General features: G+C 43.6%; 2 protein-coding genes across 2 annotated transcripts in view; both read right to left on the minus strand.

The window, feature by feature from the left end:
• galnt2 (UDP-N-acetyl-alpha-D-galactosamine:polypeptide N-acetylgalactosaminyltransferase 2) overlaps positions 1–1,769 on the minus strand; it is a 54,451-nt gene extending 52,682 nt beyond the window's left edge. Inside the window, exon 1 of the mRNA XM_080495990.1 lies at positions 1,641–1,769. Within this exon, the coding sequence (XP_080352116.1) occupies positions 1,641–1,736 (96 nt within the window). The 5' untranslated portion in view covers positions 1,737–1,769. The remainder of the gene's footprint in view (positions 1–1,640) is intronic.
• A 3,739-nt stretch (positions 1,770–5,508) lies between these two features.
• Positions 5,509–18,536, minus strand: urb2 (URB2 ribosome biogenesis homolog). The gene is made up of 12 exons (XM_080500974.1): positions 18,443–18,536; positions 17,903–18,062; positions 17,225–17,401; positions 15,892–17,036; positions 15,625–15,763; positions 13,051–15,517; positions 12,484–12,644; positions 12,214–12,324; positions 10,751–10,993; positions 8,966–9,062; positions 8,141–8,268; positions 5,509–6,498 (listed from the first exon to the last, which is right to left on the minus strand). Exons 2-12 carry the CDS (start codon positions 18,026–18,028, stop codon positions 6,301–6,303), a joined length of 4,992 nt encoding a protein of 1,663 aa, XP_080357100.1. The 5' UTR covers positions 18,029–18,062; positions 18,443–18,536; the 3' UTR covers positions 5,509–6,300.
• Positions 18,537–18,567: the final 31 nt, after the last annotated feature.

The raw sequence follows: 18,567 nt of genomic DNA on the forward strand, positions 1-18,567 counted from the left end.
AGAGTAGAAATAATTGTTAGACCATCTTCTTTTGCCGAGCAGTCAGTCCTCAAATACTGTTCAGCTTTATACCTTTTGGACAAGGAAATGTCTTGAATTCTAACATTGAGCTCTAAGGAGGACAGGCACTAAAGATTATGTCCATTAATGATCAGTCTGCAGCAGATTATGACTTCCCAGAATCGAATGCCATGCTTGAGATGTCTTATTTTATCCAGACGTCAGACCAAAAGCAGGAGATGCTTTATAGGGGAAGAGAAGCTTCAAGATGCTTCAACTTGAACAGTGTTGTGACTATAAGTAATGACAAAACAATACATGCTTATTTATAAAAAAGGAATAATAAAAAGTCCTGTCTGTGAATAAAATATGTTGCTTATTACTGGTCCATGCTGCAAAAAAAAAAAAAGGTTGGGGATGACTGCTTTCGATTGTACCTGGGGATAGTGCAGCCTGTAGGACTTACAGTCTGAGTAACTATTACTAAATAAAACTTATAGGCATTTCAACATTGACAGAGCAGGAGCTGATCAAAACTATTTAACAAACTGCTTCCTGGAAAGTCGTGGCCCAAGGTTATCATGCACCCTCTTAAAAAAAACACGTGTCTTCATTACAATATTGTAGTTGGACAAATCTGAGAACACTGGATGACCTTAGTGTCTGAAATGGGTGTGAAACACTGGTAGGGACAACATATTCAGCTCAAACTGACAGAAATCACTGCAACACAAATCTGAATCTCAATGAATAAAAATAAAAAATTAATAAAAATAAAACCTGCAGATTATGTGAGGATTTGCTCCATGGATGTTACACCAGACTACAGTCACTTGAGCTCATCAAATAACAGGAGGAATGTTTTCAGACGACAGGAGGAGACAGGGGGGGTCTGGAGTCTGAGATAAACCGGGGCTGTTCTCACTGCCACAACACAAACAAATAAACACTGTCAAAGGGCTACATTTTAAGATAAAGCCCAGGCAGACAGCAGAGGGTGGATGAGTGGTCGAGCCCGTTGTTAATCTGTACACTTCCTGATCTGGGTTGATGTCTCCGGGCAGCGGCAGCAGCTCGCGCTGACGTGATCTAGCGGCTCCAACCCCCCCCCCCCCCCCTAACCTCCTCCACCCCCCCAGGCCCTCACAGCCAGGCCGGCAGCCTCCTATCAATAATAACAATCACAATCCCTGCTAAAAAATCTCTAGCGCGCTCTCACATCATTCCACGCGGCCACCGTAGGCAGTGGTGAACGGCAGCTGGCCGGTGTCGGCTCCGCGGTGCCACAGGAAGGCAGTCACCGGCGCGACGGGAGGTCCGTGCGCAGAGACCGGCCGGCCGGACACCACTCACCCCCCCCCCCCCCCCCCCCGTCCACACTCATCCGCACCAAATCGATGCCTGCACACTGACACTAGCAGGCCTTTTTATTACATTCCTCTCAACGTCGCAAAACACCAGCGATCCGCGGAGGAGGTGGTGGGGGGGGGGGGGGGTAACAAAAAAAGAAAAAGAAAAAAAAACCCGATCAAAATCACACCGCTCCATCTTCGCTTTGTCCTGGAGGAAAACATCCACAGCGACACTGAAACCGGAGCGATCGAGCCCGAAACGAGCAGCCGAGGAACGGGAAGTCCTACCTTTCGGCTCAGCGCTGTCCCCGAGTAGAAGTAGTAGGCTATCCCCAGCACCCACAGCACCGCGAAACACAACATTATCCTTGATTTCCTCCGCATGGCTGCCTGCTTTTTTTCCCGACCGACCGCCCGACCGCCCGCCCGCCTCCGTGTGTCGCGGCTCTCCGCTCGGCTCTCCGGTCCCGGTCGGCTGTGTGTCCGCGCAGGGCGCTTCAAGACTTCGTCAGTCGGTCAGGGGGAGCAGCGGAGGGAGCAGGAAGCAGCAAGCCAACATCAGCGGGGTTAGAGGGCAAAGGCGAGCCCGACTCTAATCCAATCAAACACCGGCACAGGCAAAAAAAAAAAAAAAAAAAGCCCAGGGAGGAGGGCTCGGGGGCTGGCCGCGAGTCGAGCCGTGCCGTGCCGCGCCGGTTTCCCTTGTCCGATCGGGAGTCCCGGCAGGAGCGCTGCGGTTGTAAACGCTCAGTGGCGTGTTTCGTGGCTGCTGGAGTGAGGGGAGCTCTGCTCATCACGCTCCGCTTGTTGTCGGTGTTGCAGCCGCGTTGCGCCCCAAAGGAGCCGCCAGGGGCGCCAGAAACACCGGAGCGGCGCGTGAAACGGCTCACGACAAAAGCTCTCGTGTGTCAAGCTTCCACTGGCGTGATAAGAACCAGATTACACACTGCCAGGGGGGAACGATCTGACCCTATAACCCTTTACCTTATCCTTATTCTACTAACCCCCCCCCCAATGTGACGTGATTCTACTTTGAGAAAGATAAAGTCCTCACTTGGTATACAAAGTCTGACACACTCTTCTACCCCCCTATATGTGCCTTCCAGTTATTATTAGTTCTGTATTGTATGTTCTAAACACAAATCTGGAAAAAATGACAGACCACCTGTTCCTACTTGTTCAATTTTTCTTTTCATTGTTCTGCTGCAAACTCAGAGTTTCCTTGCTGGTTTATGCTGGATGTGCACCAGAGAAACTAACCAGCGTGAACCCACAAGGAAACGATATTTCTGTTTGAACAGGTGACCTGTGTTGATATTTCACCTGATCGTTCAGGTTCCCTTCTGAATACAAGGATGCACAACTGACTGAACAAATGCCAGATATGAAAATCAGGATCAAAATAAAGATTAAGCTTCGATTTCTATCAAATCTCCCTTTAAAATTGATATTATTGCTTCCATGCTTCGTGTAAAAGCAGGTTATTTTTTTCTTTCTTCTTAAGGTTGATGTCATTCGTGGTTTTCAGAACTCTGGACATTTCACATACACTTCAACAATTTCTTATTTTTTTCTTCTTCAAATGTTCACATTGATAGAGCCAGTGGGAGCTCATCATAAATCGTGGCTAAAAATTAGGTTTGAAGTTCATTCTTGACTATCGCAAAGCAAACTCCCCTCAAGGTCCATCTGATATTTTTAGGCTTTGGATTGCAGCCAAATAAGCAATCTGATGGCATTGCCCCAGAGTTCTGTTTTTACTACTTAAATCATCAATCAAGAAACTAATCTGATGATTAATCAATGAAGACATTAATCAGGAGTCTGCAGCTTTAAGCAGAATGTCAAACCTAATAATCGGCCATATAGAGGTCATTATAACCTTCCCACTGCATAGGGCTGGAAACTAAAGGCTTATAAAGGAAGTTTAAAAGAAGTTTAAATTATTTCTCATCATCAATATTTTCATGTTGCAATGATGCAGTTATGAAGACAGGTGTAGATTTTGGCCATAATTTCTCTTTCTCAGACAAACTTTGACAAAAAGTTGTGTCTTATAGGCTCATTCTGAGAAACTTTCAGGTTTGGCTTTTTTTCTTCTTTTTTTTTTAACAGGAAATTCTTTATTTTCTAATTCTTTATTTCAGAAATTCTTGAAATATTCACTAGGAATATTGTGGGCAGTGCAGCATTCGCATCGACTCTCAGCTCTCGCCAGAGCTCAGCTGGAGCGCCGCAGGCTAAACTCAAAGGTCCAGTTCATGTTGTGGATGGCTCATTCAGCCTTGGACTTTTTTTTTTTCATTTTAATGGTGACAAAATTAGATTTTAACTGGAAAGCAAAATGCCCCACAGTCAAATTGGAAAAAAAAGTATCAATACACGCGTTGTGCCGTACCTCCAAGAAGCTCCCAGTAGTATTACACACTCTATATATATATATATATACACACACACACACACAGACTCTTTCATTGCTGCTCTTGCTGCAGTGTCTGAGAAGAGACTTTGTGTGTTTGTGTTACCTACAGTAGTGTTAGAGCATGGATGGATAGAAGTCAAAACTTTGAGGGAGAGGGCTGGCAGAGAGAAGCAGAGAAACAGATGTGCAAATCTGGACTCGCAGGGGTAGAAGAGCTGTGCCGTTTGCTCTTTGCCTTGTACGGCTGTTAGGAAGGCCTCAAATTATCTCTAAAGAAGGTCAGTTTGGCTTTTACAGGATTTTACTTGTCTTCCAGATGTATAGTTTAGAGACATACGTACATGGCCTAACTTTCCGCAATAATATCACCAATATATGCCCATGTATTAAGGTTATCATTTAAGTTTATAGTCACCAATGAAAATTAATTGTAAATCTTTAGGTTATTGGAGGAAGTCGCAGTAACCCTGAGTAAACTCACATTCACACAAAGGACATAGCAAGGTTGGGGTTTGTAAGTAGAGTAATGAAAGTGAACAGTGCTATGCCATGTTAAATATACTGTTCAAAAAAAATAATTAAAGAAACACTTTCGGTGTCATTAGAACATCGAGTCAGTTTAACCTCTGGGATATTGATCTTGTAAGTTTAGCAGTATAAACAACCCCCCAAAACAGAAACGATTTGATGAAGGCCACCGGCTGATTGACTTGATTGAGCTGTCGTGCTTCATGCAAAAGTATCTGACTTCACAAAATGTCACAGATGACTGAAAAATGCCATCACTGACATGTCAGACTCAAAGCCTTTCACACTGACATGCTGCATTTATGCTCCATCTAAACAGCAAGCTCCTTTTTTTTTAATCTTCAAAAGAGGGTCTCTCTTCAGTTTTCAAAGACCACTTGTGAAGGAAAGGTTAAAAAAACAAGTTACATATCCGTCTCAACAAATCTCCAACTTCTATGATGCCTGCCGTGGAAGAAATGTGTCAATGTTTCCAACACCATTATGTATGAACTGTCAACTATATTCTCATCTTTTAAAAAGTCACTAAACAATATTAAGATTTAAATTAATAAACAGTGAAATACTATGGCCCTCCACTTTCAGTCCATGTCAGTAAAGGGATATTGACTATCGTATGTTCCTATAAAAAAAGGCAGTTTTGGAACAATGCCCATTTAAATGATCATTTCAAAGCATGAAAACCTGAGCCGTCTTTCGCAGCCTGACTTTGGCATTTACAGTTTCCTCGTTGTTTCCAGAGTAAATTAAAACAATTGCCAGCTCAGTTTATCTGTACTATAAACCTTCTCAGGGGTGAAGCACAGTGACAGTGTTGAGTTTCTGTGCCTTCATTAATAAAAAAAAAACCAAACTCTGCAGGTACACCGTTTCTGCAGCTGTACACACGCTGCATGTACCACTAAGCCAGTCAATGGGGTTGCAAGATAAGAGTATGTTTAATTGGGGATTATGATAACAGTGATGGGAGCAATTCACATCCTCACAACCTCATAAAATATCAGATTGTCAATTTAAATGTGATTACTTGTTTATTACACCATTTGGCATTTTGGGCTTCTCCTTTTCCGAAACGCTGACAACAACGTTGAGAATAATCATCTCTTTTACAAGTGTGTCCTGGAGAGCTGGAGAGCGTATCAAAGATGGCTGGATATCCGGCCTGATCCCCGACCGTACTCATCTGAATGAAACCATGAAATGTATGCAAACTTGAGGAAATTAAGCTGCAGCTGTGGAAATGCCTCTATTAACCAAAGGACTAAAATAACAAACAAACAAAAGGATTTACAAAACAAAATGAAATCACACACGGAGGCACAGAGAATATATTTAAATCATTGTGTTCCGCTAGAAAAACGTTTGAAAACATAGTTCTTGCACGTCGACAACTGTCAGCGAATGTTAATATTTTCTATTGATTCTGATGATTAAATCAATATTTTATTGAAAACAAAAATATTTAAGTGCGAAGTCTTTCAATGTTTCCATCAGTCAGTTCTGTACAGACTGCATCAGTGCAGCACAGTAGCTGATCCGCCAGTCAGACATGCTCTGCTGTGAATCTTACCTGTATTTGTACAACGTGGTGCAATAGTCCTTGAAATGCAAGTCTGTTTACAAAAAATCCTCAACACATTATGAAGCAACTGACATCAGTTCAACAAGGTGAAGTTGAAGGTAGAAAAAAACAAACCCCAGCCTTTGTTTGAATGTCGCTGCTGATGACTGGAGATTTATTGCTGTGCTTCACTGCTCAATTCAAAGAGCTCAATTCAAAGAAATCCTTTACCGACAACTAAATTCATACAAACAAGTAAATACGGTCCCTTCGACGTAAAAACAAATCCAACGGTGAACCTTGACAGGAGCAACTGTGTTTACACTCTTATGTACATCATCCACAAGCTGTTACACAAGGTTCTCTACTCGAAAGCAGAAATGAACACAGGAAGAAAATGTATTCTTGTTTAATCAAAGTGACGGTCTCCAGGCAGTTCAAACGGTGTACTTGTCCTCTCCTTGCCTCTGTGTTTTGTGGTAATGGGTGTAGCTGCTGTACAGCTCATTAAACACTTCTCTGACTCCCGTCTGCAGCCCGGCCATCAGAAACTTGATATCTTGCTCCTTACACAGGTCCAGTATGTAATAGACACCCTCGGTCAGATGCAGCTTCACATCTGGGCGTAGGGTAACCTAGGAGGCCAAAAACAAAAGAAGAAAATAAGAGGGCTAATATGAAAGCTGAAGGCATCAGAGGAGATAATTGGGGAACAGAGAACTGTGTTTTTCACCTCGCGGAAGAATACGAGGTCAAAGCACTTTTTATGATATCGGTGTTTGGCTTTTTGAAAATCTATCTATTGGCTCAAAGGCCGTGGTTTTCTGGGTCAGAGTAAACCCATTAACCTGCCTTATTGTTATGGTAGGATAGCTCTTTATTTGGCAATACGTGAAGGGAAACATATCAACTGATGCAATGTTTCACAGAATTTTGGCTTTTCACTTATCCTTAAGTTTCCACATACAGAAGGATCAAAGGGTTTATAAACACAATTTAAGGTGAAATACGTGAGGTTGAGATTATGAACTCGATATAGTATTTTTTACAACAGAATGTGTAGAAACTGTTGCAGAGGGTTGTTCACTTCTTAGAAATCAGCCTTGCTACTTTTTACTTCTGCTTTCAACAAGTTGGAAATCGTCAACTTGTAAGTATACTTTAATGTAATGGCTATTTTGCACACAATCCATGTTCTATGTCTGAATTACTAGGGGGGGGTGGATTTACATAGAAAAAGATACAGACTGTTATGGCATTCAGTCATGCAGTGGCATATCTCAACAAAGGATAATACATTTGGATATGAAGAGCAGAACCCCTTTGTGGTCGAGGCCAAGATAACAACATTAATCATTGTTCTGCATAAATCTGAACAACTTCTCTTTAATCTGTTCAAATCCGATTGAAGAGTGAAAGATTAACTCAATTCTCAAATGTCTAACTTGAACTCTAACTTCATCAATACAGCCAAACTCTACTGGACGCTTTAACTGTAGTTCCTTTCATGTCTAATAACACCTGGGTGATAAATGAAGAGTTCAATTCCAGCAAAGAGCCATTAGACTCAGACACAAAGAATTTCCTCCGACTTAGAGCGTGGGCCATGTGTTTGGAAAGCTCCATTAAAAGCCAATGCAAACCCAATTGCAGTATTATATGACTCACAAAGGGATCAAAGACTCCAAGCCACCTACTTCACACCAGTTCTCTCCGTCTGAATTCATGTCTTCTTCTCAGTGCGTAACTCTACTGGAAAGTGCTGACTCAGGCTGGTGGCGTCATGTTAAATACAGTCTGGCAGTAGAAAGGAGCCACACTCAGGAGCCAGACGTGACTCATTGTACTGGGGTAACATCCAGCCCAAAGCTTTACTCCAGCACATGGAGTTAAAGTAATCCGGGACCTGTTCGCTGAGATTTGAGAACATCTACGGTTGGCTAATGGAAATGCCTCCCATCTCCCCTTCGGAGCGTCAGCGTCTCCGTCACTGAGCTCAAACGGGTATCAGACAAACCAGGCTGGATGAAGGGATCAGCTGAGATTCTGCTACCTCATCCACACAGTGTGTGTGTGTGAGAGAGAGAGAGAACGCATGTGTGTGTCAGCTGTATAAAATCACAGGGGATGACAGACAGGTTTGGAAAAGGAACTGTATTGACTTCATGGTGCAATGACCATCTGTGATTGTGTATGTGAGGTGGTGTGTCGACTGCTCCGTCATCACATCGTAAAACCATAAGAATAATTTTCCTGTACGTGTGTGTGTGCGCGTACCTTCTGCAGTTCTGTGACGTACTGAGCCACCATAAAAGCTGACAGCATGGTGAAGCTCTCGGCTGCAGTGGCAATGTGAGAATACATTCTCTCGATCAGTCTGGCGCACTGCACGTACACACCGGTGCCTGAGCAAAACGGAGGACAAAGTTCACTTATCAAGGTGTTGAGAGGTGCACCATCACATATTATGAAATGAAACGTGATAACAAACAAAGAGAAAATAGCAAATCACAGAAAAAACAATTAAAAAAAAAAAAAAAAACTAATCCAAAAATTAACAATACTTCCAACACTATGCTCCCACAGCACTCTTATTATATATAAACAGTTTCCTCAATAATAAAGTATTTCTGTCCTTAAAGAGGCCTACTTTTTAGATCGTTTAACCTGAAATATGTGTCAACATCATGGGGATTGTTTTATTTATTTTTTTCTACTTCAGGGACGCTGCTGCTACTGCTGCTGCTGCTGTGGAGTCAATATCAGATGCTGCCAACAGAGCTGAAATATCACTGGGCACAACTCAGGAGTGTCTGTCAACTCCACTTTGCACAATGCAGTCTTGCTATAATGCTATTGTTGTCAAGCATCAAACCAGAAGCCAAACCTGTTTAGGCAGCAAATGCAAGTCATTTACCAACAAATGTTTTATACGATATGAAGAGACTTTTCTTGGGAGGTTTTAAAAACATGCCTTGATAACATGACCAAAGTGAAGGAGCAATCAGTCGCACAAACTATGGCACAAAATGTCCTCTTGTTTCAACACCTCTTATTTCCATGGTAATTCTAGCCAATAGGACAAGACCCTGTGAGTGTTACCTGGGTCTCCATCTCCCCTCTGCCGACCCTCCTGCATGATGGACGCCAAGAGGCGGTGGAATACATTCAAGAACGACGGGGCTGCGTTCAACACCACCTGGAAGCACGGGGAAAACTGTATGGTCAAAACAATCAAACGAATCTTCGACATATTAGTTCATACTAATGAAGATGGGTAAACTCCTGACTGCCCGGAAACATAAAAATGTGAAGTTTTGAGTTGATACTGAAAAATATTTAAAGAGTTTAAGTCCCGCATGTTGAAAACAGAACTACAGTATAAAATCTGCCCGACATGCTCCTAAAATCAATTACACCATTTTAACTGTTCAATTGGTGCAATCACTAAACACACACACACATACACACACACACAGAGCTCACAATATGTGAAACTTGGGACGCCCACGAGTTGCATTTCTGTTTATATACCTCCCTCCTCTCCGGCCGCTGTCGAAGGCCTGCAGGAGACCGAGGGTGGGCCGGAGAGGCGTGCAGAATACAAACGAGCGGGGGATGATCTCACCCACTCTGGTTACCATTTGGCAATGGTTTCCATCAACCTAAACCACCTCAATGCCAGCCTACTCTGCATGCCAACTTCTCCTCTCCCATCTCCAGCTCACAAACTCTTTTCCCACTTTGCTGGAGGAATTTCCCTCAAAACAGCACATTCCAATAAAAAAAAAATCTTTATCACCAAATTCTTCTCTCACCGCCGTCTCGATTGTCATTCCTCGCTTCCTCCATAAAAGTCCTCCAATTTCCTTTCTCGACCTGTTGTCTGTTTCTGGGTTTGTGGCCCCCCCCTCCCTCCCTCACTCTCTTTGAGACTTCTTGTGTCCTTACAAACATCTGATATCAGTTAACTGGAGCTCGGCCTGTTTAACTCAGTGCAGTTGTGCTCTTTCTGTACTGCTCCGCCACTGTCACTTCTTTACAAAAGAATAGTCACATTATGCAAAGGAATTATCACAACACCACCAGCAAGAAGCCAACTCTCGACTGTAAACGTTGATATCAGCTTATAAAACTTGTATGATAGCACATACTTGAGAACTTGATTATCATATGGAAACAATTCAAGAGAGATGTTATGAGGTTTTCAAGCAGCTGCAGCATGACTGCAGAGCTACAATATCCATTGGATGAATGATACATTCCTGTGGAGCATCCTACAAGCTCTGCAGGAGTATAAACACACACACACACACACCACATTTTCCTCTAACCATGGACTGAAACAAACACGGATAAGCTACAAGATTCTTCTTTACAAATGAGCAGCAAGCTTGCGTCACAGGAAAGTCGTTAGCGATCTTTTTTAAGAGGTGTTAACATTTCCTTACTCAGAAGCACTGTGAAACAGAACACAAATTCAATAATCGCCAGCAGGTTGTCTTATGTCTCCAGTTGCAATTACTCAACAGGAATACCTCGATGTGACTTATTCACATCTTTAAATGATTTAAAAACAAACAGGAAAGCCTAGTATATGCTGTGTAATACTCATACTGTGTGACACTATAAAGTGAGTACACTCTGGGATTCAACAGTCATAAGGGGCTTTTAAACGATTGAGTAACAAGCGAATAAACTCTTAACTCTCCTCAACTCTTATCTGGAAGTGTGTAGGGAGTCTGTCAATAGTTTTTTTCATCGATAAATTTGGACTCTAGCGCCATCGTAAAAGCAGAGTTTGACCCCTCCATTGTTACTCTCAAAGTTTGCCTCCTCGTTATTTCACCTCTTTAGACACTAGTCTATTCATTTGTGTGTCCATACCTGCGGGTGACACTGGAGGATGGCAAAGAGCGCCTCATGAACAGCCAGGAAGGCCGACTCATAGACCCGCGGGGTCGTGTGGTTGAGGGGCACCGACTGCAGCGCTCCGAGCACCAAAACCACATGGTGAAGGTTGGGAATGAGCCCCTCCCCCTGTCGAAGCAGCGTCGTCGCTGATGTCACGGTGGGGAGAGTGAAGGGAAGAGTCAGCGAGACGTCCTGACTGGATGTTCTTACAAGAGACTGCAACACAGAAAAACACAAGTACTGACTGAAAGAAATAAACAGTCATGCTTTTAGGGTAATTGCTTTTAAGTTTATGGCTGGAGAACTCATTTTCCAAGATAATTTAAACTTTCAAGATCTACTTTGTGATTGTCTAATATTATTATAACTAGTCCTGCATTCGAACAACATGAGGCCTGAGACAGAAACAGGAGGTATGTGCTGGATGCCATCTGCGGAAGCCTGAGCCAGCCAAATGTGAAATGTGCATCTCAGGTGACTTGTTGATCATATAGCGGTTACGACAAGCCAGTAACAGGTGGTGGACGCTGTTATTTGCAAGCCCCTAACAGTTTTTTTTTTTTTTTTAATGAATTTCAAATGCTTTGGATGGCACTGGGGATGATGGGAGTCCAGGAGCCGGTAGAACCACCAGAGCACGAGAATGACAATAGATAGAAAATAAAATAATGTCAGCACAGCAGCACACAAGAAGACCCACATCAAGGAGCTGAATTCATTTGAACCATCATAAAGATGCCTCAGATAGTACATCAATAAAGATTACCATGTGTATTGTCTCAAAGAATAAAATATAGAATTAAAGTATAATAATAATAATAATAATAAAAGTAAATAAAAAAACCTCACATATTAAACTGCTGATAGCTGCTTCATATAATAGTTGTTGACAAGTTAAGCCTCAGCATTTACTGTCAAATATTCCCAGCATGGCTCTGCCCCCTGCTTGTCTTCACATTGATGTGCAAGTGGGAAGTGTCAGTTTATGATTTTACTGTAACTCCGGGAAATGTCTACAATATTATGATAGCCATTTCGCAAGGAGTACAGAAGATCTTACTCGGAGAGGGCACTTTAGTTTATCAAGATAAATTTTATACAAAATTCGGTTTCTTTGGCAGCTAAACCAGTGAATCAATACATCGTTTAAAGTCAGCAGCTACAATTTCAGCATGTCTTTAAACACTGGGTGAGAAACCACAATCATGAACTACTTTCCCCCATTCTAAAATATAGTCAACACCCCTTGAGTCTAAATATATAGACGATTTACTGATCAAATATTTAACTTTAATAACAATCAAATACCCGAGTCCATTCAGACACAGGTGTGTTCATCTATGAGTGTGCATGTCTGTTGTGAAATCGATGCCTTTACTCGCTGTCTGTAATTCAGTACGTGTCTGTGCATGAATGGGATTGTGCAGCTTTCTCACCACCATGGCAGATATGATCTGGGGTGCAATGAGCCACAGTGCTTTAGAGCAGCTCTCCGGTAGCTGACAACAGGACAGCAGCTTTATGATGATTACTGCAGATAACACCTCCTGAAAGACAAGTCGGCAGGGGAAGAGTTACAAAACAGTTCATCGTAATATTTCACGTCACAGCTTTTTAATTGATATAAATTAACTTTGCATTTAAAACGTGACCATAGTCTTACCAAAAAAACTACATAAATTCTGTGAATTGGATTTGGCCCTCACCCTGTAGTTTCCTGCTCCCAGCTTGCTGATGTCCAGTCCATCTCTGACCATCAGCAGCAGCACGGTCAACTTATCTGCTGAGCTCTTCTCCAACAGTTGGCACAACAGCTCCTGCACAACTGGCTCCAGCTTACAAACATCCTCCTCAGAGAGCCAAGGAGCTAAAATCAAACATGTTTAAAGGGTTAGGGTTAGGTTAACCCTAACAGAACAGACACAAATGTTACAATATCAGAATTTTTTTTTTTTAATAATATTAATGCAAGAACATTTGATTCTAGAGAACCTTTTATTAAACTAAACAGCAGTCACCGCAAACTTGAGCGATGCACTTCGAATTATATGTTCAACACAAAACATCAGTTCATTTTTTTTTATGTTTACTTCTCTTAAATTCTGTTTTTCTATCACTATGTTGCAGAAATGCCAGATCTACTTCAACCAGACCAAAAGCATCTATAAACTTAATAGTCCATGTGCTATGCAAGACAATTGAAAAAAAGAAAATGACAAGACGGGAGATTGCACAAGTTCAAGTGATTTTCTTCTCAATGTAAACACATTTACCTTTCAGCAGTCTGTGCACATTCTGCAGGATCTGAACGTACGCTTCCTCCTTCCCTGCCTTCTTCACCTCTTCTTGCTCCTCCATTGGTCCTCCTTCCGTCTCCTCCACTGCTTTATAAAACGCCGACAGAAAATGGAGAGAGGAGACAAGGAAATCCATGGGTCTAGGAGCGGAGCTGATTTCTCTGAAGATCTGGTGGCAGAAGCCTTGATAAAGGCTCATGTGAGACAAAGTGGCACATTCCTTGTTCTCCTCCACTGCCAGTGAGGACAGCTCACAATGAAGCATGACCGTCACAACGTCCACTATAAAGGCTTGACCAAAGATGCAGGCTGGCTGAGGGGCAGCTTGTTGCTTAAGTACAAACTCCACAGTCGGTCCGAGTGAAACATTGGTTCTTGCGAGCATTTGGGTTAAAGTTTGATCCACTTGCTTGTATCGTCCCAGGTTTGAGGTCATTGCCTGGGAGAAAGAAGCCATACACGCCAGAAGAAGATGAACAGACGATATGGATGCTCCTGAACTGGGTACTGTACTTTTTCTACTTGCCACTACCGCACTGGACAGGTAGGTGGTAAACTGGTCCAGGTTGAGTCGAACACTGCTGTTTCTGGTTATGATCAACTGAACCAAAGACTTTATGAAGTCTTGTATTGCCTTGATTAAGTCCAACCAGTCGGCAGGACACGCGGCTTCAAACTTTGCACCGTTGCTATGCCAAAGGAGAGACGCCACAGATGCCTGCAGTAGAGTGGCGCCATGGATAACCTTCAAAACACTATGGATGTTTCTACCCCCCAGAAGATAGGCCAGAGTCCTGAGCAACCGTCTCGGGAACAGAGTACCACCGTCAGATTCAGGAGTGCCATCATCCATCTGGTCAGGCTGGCTGGAAGTGAAGGTGAGCAAGGAAAAAAGGAGGAGGAAAATTGAGGAGAGATCCTCCGAGCTCATTCCGTCGGGATTTAACTTGGTCAGGACTTGGAGAATGTTTAGCAGCTCCTTGATGTTTGTGTCACTCAGCCGTAGAGACGCCTCTCCAGTTTTACTGGCTGCTTGCACGTCCTCCACCAGGGTCTCATTGTTCACCAGTGTCGACAAAGAGTGACTGACGTTCCTCTCTGAAACGCCAGTTGCTATCTCCTGAAACATCTGGAGGGTCCGGCAAACCTTCAATGGATGTGCTGCCTTGACCTCGTGGATAATCCTTAGTGCTAAGGACTTGACTACGGCAGAGAACAGTGAGGGCAACTCGGGAAGAACTGAACTTTGGAGTAACTCTGAAGATATGAGGGACACAGTGAGACTGCCGGGCTGTTGATCTTCAGATTGGTGGATTTCTCTCCCCAGTAGGGAGCGAACCAGCACATCTGCTATGCAGTCTATGTCTTCTGCACTGAGGTGGGAAATGATCAAAGGCAAGTTGGATAAGACATGATACCAGTGTGCTACAGGGTAGGAGCTTATATTTAAGCTACCCATCTGCAAATCCCACTCCTGCTTTCCATCCAGACGCATCTCAAACTCTGGTTTAGCTAAAACGAATTGAGCTGCTCTCTGCAGCAGTGCTGCAGTGCTGGGTTCACCGAATGTGGCGCTATCCATTAATATCTTCTTTATCTGTTGTAAAGTGAGGAGCTTAAGGAGCAGACAGCTCATAGGGCTGCTGCTGGGGGAGGGATGAAGGTGTGCTGGCGAGATTTCCCCGGATAAAAGGCACTCTATGCGAGTTACGGGAAGAGAACTGGGGCAACTTTGGTCTCTGGTTGTTACTGCCGAGTGGGCTGAGTCAAGAGACGAGTATTTGCTGCAGTGGATTACAAAGAGAGTGTCCACTTCTATCAAGGTGTATCTGAGTAGGAGGGCAGCCTCCTGAGTCTGCTGTTCCCATAGAGATCCTTTTTTAGATTGTGAAATCTTCAACACTTCTTGGTTCAGGCACTTTTTGTCATTTCTTGTTGCATCGTTGGCTGAACTTGCGTCTGCTTCCTTCGACTTCTTTTCTGTCACCAAGTGTAACTCCTGGACTAACTGCTGCATGCTCTCCATCATGCCTTGACTCTGTCTGACCAAGGGGACTGGAGAGGAATTGTCTAAAGTCTTCAGATTGAATAAAACCGCATGAAGCAGCTGACTAAGGGAGGAGAGTTTCAGAGATGCATCAGTCTTCTCTTGGTCGTTTGGTTCTCCATCAATCTCCATCTTCTCAGCATCGGTTCCCTCCTTCAACAGGTCCGGCAGTATAAATTGCCTGATGCTCGTCAGCACTAATGAGCAGATCTCTAAGACCTGGGATTGGGGTATGCCAAGAAGACAAGTCCTAAGTGATGTGGAAATGCCTTCAGGTAGCAGAGGAGGTCGAAGGTCGTCGAGAGCAGGCTGACAGATCACAGACACGAGCTCGGAGAAGAGACGAGACAGCTGACGGAGCTTTGCGTACGTCTGGAGGAGGCTGCACACCATGAGCTGTCGGTTAAAAGAAATACATTTTTATTTTACTTACTGATTTATCATTTGTTGATTTTCGGAAACATTTAAACTGCAACATATGATGTGATTGATGAAAATCCGACCTGTCTGGCTCGCTGCACTCGTGGCTCCATGCATTCAGCATTGACCCAAGCTGAGGATAAAAGCTGGTCCAGGTCCGGTTCCAGAATGAGATGATTGAGATTTAAGAGCACCTTTAAACAGCGGTACCACGATGGTATGCTGAAAATTAGAACAGGAAATATGTCAAAACCACTGCAAGGCCACTTAAATTATTTGTCAACATTATCTTGTGCGAATGGAAATTTTAATGAGACAATAACTTCCAAACAGGAAAAGTCGTTTGTTACCTTGGCTGGGCTTCGTCGAAGAGCAGTTGTGTCAAGGACCTGTAAAAGCCGAGTTGAACCTCTCCGTGTCGTATTCTGTCTGCAGCGACATTGTAAATATCAGCTGACAGAGTCTGGCTCAGCAAGGACTCCACAGCCAGCAGAGCCAGACTCCAGCTCTCTGGGGAACTGAGAGAGAGCGAAGGTGACTTCTGCTGAGGGCAAACCGAGGCCAGTGGCTCTGCTGCTGCGGTTGAGGCTGAGTGCTGTGTAAGACGGAGATCTAAAACCGGGACCAGTCTGGTGAGAAAATAGAAACACAGCATCTTGTTCTCGTCCTCACCTTCCCCCTTCACTTTCCCATAACTTTCCAGAAAGAACTTAAACAGCAGAGACAAGCTGTTGGACTTCACGGGGTAGTGAAGGGATGGCTCACAATAGCCGTGGGCACCGAGTTTGCAAAGTGCTGCACCGACTGGCTTCAAAGGCCCTTTAGCACTTCCAGTAGGCCGTTTGCCAGAAACCTCTTTGGCTGGAAGAAGCTCATCCTTGTATAAGTTCAGGAGCTCAAAGGGAAAGAGAGCTAACTGGAGGATCGAGTCGATCTTGGTGCGCATGTCTCTGCACAGCTGCTGATGGAGGCGCAGGTGAGTGTGAGCAGCTGTAAATTCCCCAGAGGTCAGCAAGTGGCGGAGCAGCGCCAGTGGTTGCATCAGTTGGTTGGTGACCATAGTGAACACTCGGTTCGGGTTTGCTTGTTGTCGCTGCACTGACAAATAACACGACAACACTTGAAGCAGCACGCCAAACAAATTTGGGGATTGGAGGTTTTTCTTTGGCTTGGAAGGGGCAGAGATTAGCTCAGCTTGGGAATTTTCCAAATTAACATCAGGTTCAGCTTGAACAAACTCAGAAACGAGTTCATCTTGATTCATCTTCGGCTCGTTTGTCTTCTGGCGTCCTGTCAGCGATGGCTGCTGCAGCTCTCGGCAAGCCAATGAGCAGACCTTGGCCAACAGATCGACCATAAGTTCATACTTGGTCGTAAAAACAGCCGACAGTGCAGGAGAAGAGACAATGCCTTGACATACACTCAGTATGGTGGTCACAGACACCAAGTGCTTAGAGTCAGCGTTTGTACAGTCCCGCAGGCATTCAAGCAGCATCTAGAGGTATACAGAAGGCAAATGTCAATTAAATTAATGACAATTTAAGCTGCTTTTTGTGATGTAGAAAGGAGAAAATTCTATCAATTAACAAATTATATAAGAAATGAGGAAAAATCGGGAGTTCCATAACAAATGGGATAATCTTTTCCTAGTCTTCTGGCTCTTTTAATTAAATATACAAGTACCTGTGCCATGTTGAACCTCAAAGTGATGGTCTTTCCCTGCTTCAGGTGAGACTGGAGCTTTCGGCTGTGAAGCACATCATCAAGGTAATGCCAAAGGCCTTCCAAAACATCCTGGGAAAAGTCCACCTTCTTATTGTACTTTAGTGTCAGGGCGTGAGTGCACCAATCCAACAGAACCTAAAGACAGAAACGGTCAAATCAGGCAAGCACAGAAACAGAAAATAATTTGGAATGAAAATGCAGCAAGTCTTCAGTCATTTTCTGTACTTGGCCTGAGTGTACAGTATTATGTGACTAATCATAATGCATTTATGTCCGGTATGTAGTGGTGTTATGTGTTACAACAATTTAGTAATTATCTTGTCGGCACTGGAGCAGAAGAAAGAAATGGCTGCCAGCAGTGCTGGCATTTCACAAAAGAAATGCCATGATCTCATCTACTGCCAGCACGTTTAATGTTAATGTATCTGGTTTGTCAAACATTCCACCTTCCTCCCAGAATAATAAAAAAAAAACACCTGTATGGAGGGTAAACTGGCTGCAAGCTAAATAAATAGTCATTGTGTGGCTCAATGTTCACCCCTGTGATGGATTTGCCCAAGATCCCATCTCCCTTGTGCTTCATTTCAACTAGTGAATCACAATGATTTATGAACATGTGTCAGCAGCTCCCGTCACCTGCTCCTTGTTAGGCAGCAGACACTGAGACGATATCCAGGCAAAACGTGCCAGCTTCAATTTGTCCTCCCATGGAGTCTGTGGACTCTTGAGCTTCAAATGGATACCTGAGTAGATGGCTGCCATTGCTGCAGCTGATGCTACTTAAAGCTGCACGGTCCTAGAGAGGGAGCAAGTCAGGAAGAGCAATCAAAAACAATGACGGGTCATAGTATGAGACTAAATTAACCGAAGACAATGCAAAAGACACGACACATCAAGGGATGGAAATGTTGGTTAAAATAGAAAACGTGAAAAGCGATTCGGACCCAATGGAGATCTGATTAGCTGCTGTTTGTTGAGTTTAATGCCGGTGAGAGCAGAAAGAAATTTGTACCATTTCTATCATCCGTGCCTGACATGCGCTCATGCTAAAGGAAAGTAGCTGGACCGATAGCGCAGCAACTATGTGAAGAAATGTTATGAACGGCGCTGCTCCGCGTCTATGTGCAGAAAAAAATCACCGCTAAGACTCATACTTAGATGTTTTGCAATACTTACATGCAGTTTTCGTCCCCCTTTTCACTTGTTAAAACGTCTACTTTCACATCCACACTTGCCTCATGTTGTCAGTCAGTGAACTTTCACCTTTCACCTCGCCGGCCAGACTCAGCTAATCGAGAGTC

The sequence above is a fragment of the Blennius ocellaris genome, assembly GCF_963422515.1.
Source record: "Blennius ocellaris genome assembly, chromosome: 1".
NCBI lineage: Eukaryota > Metazoa > Chordata > Actinopteri > Blenniiformes > Blenniidae > Blennius > Blennius ocellaris.

What these genes read in the sequence shown, in the direction of transcription:
- urb2 (XM_080500974.1), bottom strand. Translation starts at nt 18,028, where the DNA reads ATGGCAGCCATCTACTCAGGTATCCATTTGAAGCTCAAGAGTCCACAG. An exon ending in AGATCATATCTGCCATGGTG is followed by an intron (nt 10,994 to 12,213) that starts GTGAGAAAGCTG and finishes TCTGTGTTGCAG; the next exon opens with TCTCTTGTAAGAACATCCAG. An exon ending in TCCTCCAGTGTCACCCGCAG is followed by an intron (nt 9,063 to 10,750) that starts GTATGGACACAC and finishes CCGTGCTTCCAG; the next exon opens with GTGGTGTTGAACGCAGCCCC.